Source organism: Merops nubicus, unplaced genomic scaffold (genome assembly GCF_000691845.1).
Source record: "Merops nubicus isolate BGI_N331 unplaced genomic scaffold, ASM69184v1 scaffold716, whole genome shotgun sequence".
Lineage (NCBI taxonomy): Eukaryota > Metazoa > Chordata > Aves > Coraciiformes > Meropidae > Merops > Merops nubicus.
In genome coordinates, this window is record NW_008615389.1 from 42,259 (window position 1) to 51,710 (window position 9,452).

The 9,452-nt window shown below is 38.3% G+C and overlaps 1 protein-coding gene across 1 annotated transcript in view; it reads right to left on the reverse strand.

Annotated features, from left to right (window-relative positions):
- LOC103775038 (sodium channel protein type 5 subunit alpha-like) overlaps positions 1 to 8,910 on the reverse strand; it is a gene marked incomplete at its 3' end in the record, with an annotated part of 34,064 nt that extends 25,154 nt beyond the window's left edge. Inside the window, exons 1-6 of the mRNA XM_008942482.1 lie at positions 8,656 to 8,910; positions 7,548 to 7,666; positions 5,891 to 5,998; positions 3,517 to 3,645; positions 2,655 to 2,746; positions 1,583 to 1,804 (exon numbers count right to left, since the gene is read on the reverse strand). Coding sequence (XP_008940730.1) covers positions 1,583 to 1,804; positions 2,655 to 2,746; positions 3,517 to 3,645; positions 5,891 to 5,998; positions 7,548 to 7,666; positions 8,656 to 8,910 — 925 coding nt within the window. The remainder of the gene's footprint in view (positions 1 to 1,582; positions 1,805 to 2,654; positions 2,747 to 3,516; positions 3,646 to 5,890; positions 5,999 to 7,547; positions 7,667 to 8,655) is intronic.
- Between the last annotated feature and the right edge of the window lie 542 nt (positions 8,911 to 9,452).

Sequence of the window (9,452 nt, forward strand, 5' to 3'; positions counted from 1 at the left end):
GCTTAGGATCAGCTAAATGGTACCATGTAAATATACCACAAAGGAATGAGTCAGTATCTGGACTGCTTCCCATCCAAATTAAGTTCAACTCTGTTTTGCCAACTGACAAAAAGGGTTTTTTTTTAAAGAAGATACAGTGAGCTTCAGAGAATCATAACAGCATGTAGTTCTTCATGTTGGAGTTTGGAACTTCCTATGAAATTGGGACCAAAGCAGATCATAAAACAAAAATATACAAAAAATCATTTAATAGAAAACTAGGCTTATAGTGCTCTAGGTACTAAATCTTGTAGGAAAGTCACCTAGCTTTCATTAAACTTTTCTGAGCCCTCATATAGCTTTTGCTGTCATTGCAAATTACTTTGCACACAATGTATGGCATAGGATTTGAACAAGACAAAGCTTGTGAAGCAACACAGGTTTTTAAGTCCTTGAGCCCTGGTTTCTCCAGGCCACTGTCTTTATACAGCTGCAATGCTCTGCATTTAAAAAAAAAAAAAAGTTTGTTTCCTCTTTCTTCAGCACAAAAAAATTAGTATTTTTAGCCAAAGTCTGTCGCATCCATGGTCTCTCAAGGTTCCAGTCACTGTCTGGTAGCTTTTGAAATTTGTTTTCAATCATGATTTTTATAGCATTCTGTACATGCAAGTGACTGTATTTATGTGTGGGGTTTGGGTAGGTACCAGAGTTTCTTGCAAAAAGTTCTTCTTCAAAAATCTTTTGTACAAAGACTTTCTCCCCTTGGACTATGAAGTTATTAAAGAAATCCTGTATGAAGTAACCTTCTACACAGAGTGTATACAAACAGCAACCTTGTGTGACATTTTTTATATATTTCTACATTTCCCCTGCTTTTCTCCCTCTAACTGCTGCTATGTCTGAACATGATGGTGGGTATTTTCTTCAGTGATGAAGCTTTCTTCATATTTCTGGCACAGATATTGTTTAACTAGAGTGTGTTTTTTCATGTATATGTAGGCTTTTCCTCTAGCACAAGACTTTTCCTTTCTGAATTGCTTACAGAAATTTCTGTAATTTCCTTACAGTTGATGTTCCTCTGAGGACACTGGTGCATTTTCAGATCTCTGCTCTATGTTTTCGTAACCAGCTTCAGTCAAAATGTATACATGAAAGATATATATCTTTTATAAGACATAAGATATGTATGATGCAAAGAAAAAAGTACCTTCTACTTTTAAACAAATTCCTCTGTTTCAATCTGAAGAATGATTCACCAGGCAGCAAAATGAAGATGTACGAACTCTTCAGCATGTAATAAAAGGTGGACTTTGGGGAATTACAGCAGAGAATGAGCTAATGTGTATTTCAGTTATTGGCATACCATTCTGGGAAACAAAGCTGGATGTTACTGGAAAATTTGGGAGTGCTGTTTATTATAAAGAAGGGGAGGAGTGCATTCCTACATACCCACAAGCTCCTCTGGCAATCTGAAAGCCATTGTCAGGTAGTTACCAAAATATCAATCACTAAAAACCAGCAATATAATTTACAGCATGTGGTTATACATACATGCAGAGGTGTCTTTACTATCATCTAAAAAAGAATTAAGGAGAAAAATTACCTGTATAATTAGCAAACATTTCATAAGAGTCAAACGTTTTGTTGAGGATATCAGGTATTTTGCCAAACTCTGTAGAGTTCCTCATACACTTGTGTCTTAGATTGCCCTTAAAAAGCTGAAGGCCTATGAGAGCAAAGACACTCAGGCAGAAAACAGTCAGGATCATCACATCAGAAAGTTTCTTAACAGACTGGATAAGTGCCCCTACAATGATCTTGAGTCCTAGGAAGACAATATACAAAGGGAAAACGGGATGAAAAGCTGAGATACATGTGTCGTACTTGATTAGAGTTAAAACAATGTGTAACAAACAACATACCAAAGTTACTGAATAATATATGGCAAATATATTTGCCACACAAATATCGTTTTTGGATGAGATACTAATTAATATGGGAAATATTTCTTTTCCTCATATGATTGACCCTACAATTTCCAGATGTTCCTTTAATCCCTTAACAAAATATTTATGCAAAGATGAGGAACCAGAGATAGTTTAGTTTTTCCTGTCCAGAGAGTAATGTGCATAATTCAAATGGAATTTCCACCAATGCTTATCCATGAAGAAACTGGAAACAATAATGAATATAATCAAAAAGACCAAAAAGAGAAGACAGACACAACCTACTCATTCTTTATCTGTTTAATCATGAGAAAGGATCCACTTGCTTTATAACTAAGGGAAAGGTGAAAAGGAAACTGATTTCCCAAGGTGAATTACAGTAAAGTCCATTCAGTCATCAGAGGTGGTTCTGTTGAACCATAACACATAGACCAGCTAGAGGAACATTTTGTAAAACTGACATTAAAAAGCATTTAAAAAAAAATATTTAAAATCATGATGAAAGTTAATTAAATACAAAACTCTTTCTAATATTTGATTTATTCTGTCAGGGCTGAGTGAACTCAGACACTGTTTGTGTCCACAAATTCAGCTGTGCCTGCAATCAATGAAAGACATAGAAAAAGAAAAAAAGAAACAAGAAGAAAGAAAGGTAAATTCCAGCATTTTGATTGGAGGAAGAAATAACTTCTAAGTAGCAGGAAATGTTCAGCAAATAGGATTTCTTACCTGGGACTACTGAAATAGTTTTTAAAGCTCTCAGAACCCTGAAAGTCCGAAGAACTGACACACTCCCCAAGTTACTAACTGCTCCCACATACCTGTAAAGTCAGGATGGAGCACATCAGGTTGTTGAACAGAGTAAATAGGACAATTATTTTATAGTGGTCATTCTTAACTGTTCACCCTTCTGAGCATATTTTGAGTATTAATAAACTGCATATCAAGAATTTGTCTGAAGACTTATAAAACAGAAACCCATTTCTTGATTATTAGAGTCTCCTTATGCAATCTCTATTGGCTTGTGCACAGCTGCTTTTGTGTCAGCATCTTAAAATATCATGCATTTAAAATATAAACAAAGATAACACCCACAGTTATTCATTTCAGGCTAAAATGCTGATGTGGTTCAATCTCCCTTCCGTAGCTGCACTCTTATACTGGTTGAGTGTAAAAGCTTTCTAACTACAGCAAAAAGAAGCTCAAACTACGATTTTTGGAGATAAAGAGCCCAAATTTAAGCCACTGTGCTGGTGCCTACACACATTGCTCTAATTTTAAACTGGTAGTTTCATACACAGGGTCAGTATGTTTGGATTCCACAGACCAGCTATGACCTTACACTGATTAAAATCCACCCATTGACGTATGCTCACCACCGAGTACATCTTGCTCTGCATAGTTCTATTGCCTTCATGAAATACAGTCAGTGATGAAACAAGAGTCAATGTCCTAGATCATTTCAGATACAATTAGAACCCACGGCTTGATTTGCTTTTTTTATTGCAGACAGCCTTTTGTACCACAGCAACAAGAACTTCAAACAGAGAGCCCGGGCACAGATAATCCATATTTTATATATCCCACTTACGCCATAACGATAACAGTGAAATCCAGCCAGTTCCAGGGATCTCGAAGGAAGGTGAATTCATTTAGACAGAATCCTCTTGCCAATATTTTTATCAATGATTCAAAAGTATAAATGCCAGTGAAAATAAATCTAAGGAAGTAGCAGCGGAAAACAGCAATATTAGCAATTAACAGAAGAGACACAGACCATTTACTGTCTAGGCCACTAAACTAAGCCAATGTTTCAGAAGTACTGGAAATGCTGCTGTTGATTTCTGTGTATTCTAGCAGCAGTTGAGTGCAATCTGAACATAGTTATTAATCTGCACACTTGTGACAAGGGGTTTTGGCATTCAACATTTTTTTTCAAATGCTTTCACGTGAGTTCTGATGATTTAAGAAACACAAAACTCCTAGCTACTCATTAAAATAAAGATCAAAGTTTGTACCTTCCCTCGGTTTCAAGCAGCCAAGTGGATGTGTAATATGCTGTATATTATTTACTTTGGGCATGCAGCCTCCATTTCTGTGCACAATGTTAAAACACTTAGTAAGTCCAGAAGAGCTTTTACTGATAATTTTCCATTAATAAGAATAATTGCCATCTTAAATTGAAAATTCTGTACTCTTGTATTTCCCTGAGTGCACTTACCGTTTCAACAAGGCAGTGATGTCCCTACAGAATTCAAAAGGCATTCATTTGGTAGTCAGCAAATGCACTAACAGATTATATGGAAGTAGTGCTTCACTTTTCATTGGAAAGAAGTATTCTGAAATTATTAGTGAAATGCATTTGAACAGTAGACTTGATGCCAACAGCAGACAGGACTCTTATCTAACCTTTAATGCTCTCATAGGTAGGGAAATATCACAGAATCACAGCATGGTAGGGTTCAAAGAGACCTCTGGGAATCATTTAGTCCAACCCCCTGCTAAGGCAGGTTCACCCAAGGCAGGTTGCACAGGATCATGTCCAGGTGTGTTTTGAAAGTCTCCAGAGAAGGTGACTTCACAACCTCTCTGGGCAGCCTGCTCCAGGTCTCCATCACCTACACAAGAAAGTATTTCCTCACATTCAGATGGAACTTCCTGTCTTCCAGTTTGTGCCTGTTGTCCCTTGTCTGTTACTGGGCACCACTGATAAGAGTCTGGCCCCAGGCTCTTGACATCCATCTTTAGATATTTATAAACATTGATCGGATCCCCCCTCAGTCTTCTCCAGGCTAAACAGCCCCAGGTCTCTCAGCCTTTCCTCATAAGAGAGATGCTCCTCATCTTCATAGACTCTGCTGGACTCTCTCCAGTAGTTCCCTCTCTCTCTTGAACTTGGGAGCCCAAAACTGGACCCAGTACTCCATATGTGCCCTCACAAGGGCAAAGTAAAGGGGGAAAACTTCCCTTGACCTGCCAGCCACACTCTTCCTAATGCATCCAAGGACACCACCTTGGCTACAAGGGCATGTTGGTGGCTCATGGTGAACTAGTCATCCACCAGCATTCCCAGGTCCTTCTCCACAGAGCTGCTCTCCAGCAGGTCAACCCCAGCCTGTACTGGAGCATGGGGTTATTCCTCACCAGGTGCAGGACCCTACACTTACAGATCTCAATGTCTTCTGCAGATATAAACATTAATACCATTCAGAGTCTTGTTCCTGCTTGCAGGAGAATTTGCCATTCCCAGATGTTTCAGTGTCATGTAACATGAGATAGTCAGAAAAAATTTTAGACCTGTTTTTAAAGCTATTTTGGAATTTTATTTTTTTTCCTTTAAGTGTTAGAATTATCAGGGTTCACATTCTAACATTTATGCCAAACTGAAATAGTGAGAACTGAAATACTCTATAAAAAAACAAAACCATGGGATTATCCAGCTTAAGTGTTACCACAAAAGCGTGGATTTATTGTGATTTAACATTGCAAACGTTGGCAGCACAGAAGATAAGAGCTTTACTTTCTAGCAGCATCCTGCAGCCCAGAAGCCTCTGACAGAACATTTTATTAGAGAAAAACTCAGCATTTCAGTATTATTAAAAAAAAATGTAAAAGGCAGATGTGCTCCGTCAGCATCAGCAACAATGGGAAATTTGTTTGGATTACAAGCAAATAATTACTCAGTAACTCCAGAAAGTGGTATAACAAAATGGAGCAATTGGACAGAAGTGAAGCTTGTTCAATGGCAGAGCTTAATCTTCACTTACTTACTCCTATAATACCTCAATTATTATAGGCATTGAGATTAAAGACAAAAATACTCCCTGAAAATAAACAAAGTCCTAAAACAAGCAACTTTCCTTCTAAATCCCCCATAAACTATCTTGAGTGAAGGCAGCAAGTTAAGTCTCAATAATTCAGTATAACTACAGAATTAAAAGACATACGTACCCACAGATACTTACTCAACATACTTGTTCCATGAAGGTGATGAAGAAGTCTTCGAGGACTCAGTGACAGCCATGAATACACAATTAGTTAAAATAGTGCATATGATAAACCAAGAGAATAATGTAAGCCATGGGAGTGAAGGCAAATAATATGACAATTCAGAAATGTAACTAGACAGCCCATCATAGATGTAGTATCTGTTTGTCAGTTTAAAGCCCATGTAGGAACAGCATGCACATTGCTTGATTTTGACTCAGATGACAATATACTATCATTTTTATTCATGCTTTTTGGAGAGAGATCTGCTGCTCATTACAAACTTGGTAAAATGCTCCTCAACCATTTAAAGAGTGGGAGGAAGAATGTATTTTTGGTTTCATTTTAGAGCACAAGAGTTAAAAACTTGCCCAAGATCACGCAGGTGAACCCAAAACCTAACTAAATTGGCAGACCTCTACTGAAGGGACAGTGTGAAGTCTGCCAGGATACTTGCAGAGGTCTCAAAGGACTTTAGATGCCCATGTTTAGCCAACACCTGGGGTTGCCCAGCTGCTTCCTGGGACCTGCTGACTATAGACTATGATAGAGAATTTGGGCATCTAACTCATGTGTAGACACCTAAGCCTAAGTGCCTGGTTGTGAAGGTGAATCTCGTGCTTTGTGTCATATTGGCAATCCAAGAGGAGGTGTACATGAGAAATACATCCAGCCTTTTTATCATCCATCCTCTCCACCCACGCAAAAACTCTTCTGGCTTTAGCTCTAAGCATGGTCAAACTGTCACAGACGCAGGAGCTGGACCACTAGTGTTGAAATGCCAATCAACCTGCTGCCAAGAGAAGGCTCTGGGTGAGAGGCATCACGCCTCCAGAGATGTCTGTACCCAGCCACGATGAGAACTTTGGACCCATTGCAACTAACTCAGCACCACACAGTTAGGAGATGGCTGGAAAACTAAAATCACCCAAGGATACTCTGCACTGGGCCTGATCCAGGCTCAAGAAACTGTTATTGCTCTGGTTTCATTCCAAAGTATCACACTGGGGCAATAGTGATTCCTATACCCTAAATTTGATATACAAGGTGGGATCTAGAGCAGCTTTACATTCCCAAGTCATTCCTTGCAACAGCATCCCTGGAAACATTCAGTTTTATATACCAAAGTCAATTTTTTAAAATCCATTTTCCTAAAGAAACTAAGTTTACATAGTTTTTCTTTCTATGTGCTTTCATATGCATGCCTGCCTATCTCAGACTTTTTCTCTTGAAACTGGCTAATGGTTGATCAGCTTTGGCACATGAGTTGAATTCAATTCCTACAGTTTGGGTAAGCAGAAGATGAGGAAGAGGAAAGAAATCTTATTAGTCTCCTATATGTCGCTACTGGACCACAACATCTCATTTTGTCTATAAGACATCAGGGAATCAACATCAGATCACTCACAAAGCACAAATCTGTAGAAAATCAGGATTCAATACCCCCAGTACTCACAAAGCTATTTATTTCTGTGTAGCACAAGAGCCTCAAGACAATAATAATTCCTAAGGTAATTAGAAGTAATCTGGAGTGAAAAAAAAGACAAGATTAATCCAATGCTCTAAAACTCAAAAGTAGAGGATTCCATAGGGATGCATAATCAAAAAGAGCAAAGGAAGCCAACAAAAGGATATGAATGTACTAAAATTTTAATTGCTGTTCTTCGTATTGGATGAAAGGGACTCAGGATCCATAAGGCACGTGTAGCAGTAAATCTGAAGATTGTTTTCTGTTTGTTTAGCACTATGAAAATCTTTAAAAAAAATAAAGAAATATGAAGAAAAGTTTTCAGGAAGTTGAACACACACGGTACCTTGTACTATATCTTGTTCTACCAGTGATGACCAAGACCTTGATTTTAACTTCAGTCCATTTAAATGGGAGGACTCTAATACTTTCCTATCCTCTCATCATAAACTGATGAGAGACTTCACGCCCATTAATGTCAAGCTGCAAAAAAATCGTCAGCATGAATTTCCTTTTTAAACCTTAGGACTTGCAAAGTGTTGTGCAGAGATCTTATTTTGCTTACTACTAATCTCCTAAATTGAACCTCTCATGGAGTCAAGACACAGAGGTGGAGGGAGAACTGCAGCCTTTATCATTATTTGCTGGTTTTGGGAGTAATCCTCTAGCTCCACAACTGCAGAAATTAGTTTAAAGTATTAACTATTTCTCAAGTAATAAGCATCAATTTCCAGTGGATTATTTCCCATTTCTCTGTTCTTTATTGAGCATCATATTCTTCAGTAATTCATGGCTAGAATATGGAGCTTGAATAAGTAGGTTTTAGGGATTCATAAGCAAATGTTTTAAAATAATATGTATATTTAGGTGATCATTTTCTGTACATCTAAGAGGAGCATTACTATTGAGATAGAGAGGAACATCTTTTTTCAAAACTTGAAATTTAAGAAAAATTTCAAAATTATTATAATTTCTTGCAGATCTGAGTCAAAACCCTCTTTTCTTCCTCTATTTTATTTTTTCTCCTTTCATTCTGACTTAAATGTTAATTGAGTTCACATTCTTTAATTCCTGTAATTCAAAATTAAGCTTTTCTTAAGAAGATTACAGCATGTCTTTCAGCTGTGCCAGCTGCCTGCATTATGAAAACCTAGAAAGGGATCATAGTTTTTCCAAAGGGATGTAAGGAAAATTGTTTGGTAGATCATTCGCATAAACTCTTCTTCACAACACAATAAAACAAATTAAAATCCAAGCATCTTGTTTGGCTCTCACCTTACTGTCTTCGTAGTATGGGTCAAGATCCTCCAGTGGTTCCCCAATGAGCTCTGGAGGAGGGTTTCCATAGAGGGCTGGTAACTTCTGGAAAGCTTTTAGGTCAAGTTGAGGACGTGGTTTCTCCTCGGGTTTCTGATCTGTAGTATTTCTTTGACAATTCCTCTTGGCAGCAATTCTTTTTTCGATAGCGGCAAGAGATTCATGGGTGAACTTGCGGAAGTTGTTGGTACCAAGTAGTAGGAACTCAGCCATTTTTCATTCTTCTCTTCTTGTTACTAATTCTGTCCAAATAATAGAAACAAACAGAAAGGAAGTCAAGTAACTACAGACCGGGTAAATTATGAAAATTAAATAACTGATAGATCTTTAAAGACCACCTAGTCCCACCTCCCTGCCATGGACAGGGACACCTCCCACTAGACCAGGTTGCCCAAAGCCCCATCCAGCCTGGTCTTGAAAACCTCCAGGGATGGAGCACCCACAACTTCCCTGGGCAGCCTGTTCAAGTGCCTCACCTCCCACAGAGTAACGAACTTCTTCCTAATTTCTAATCAATGTCTATCCTCTTTCAGTTTGAATGTGTTACTCCTTAACCTATCAATACAAGCCTTTGTAAAAAGTGCCTCCTCAGCTTTCTTGTAGGCCCTCTTCAGATACTGGAATGCTGCTAGAATGTCTCCCTGGATCCTTCTCTTCTCCAGGATGAACAACACGACTCTCTCATCCTGTCCTCGTAGAAGAGGTTTTCCAGACCTCTGATCATCTTTGTGGCCCTTCTCTAGACTCACTCCAAC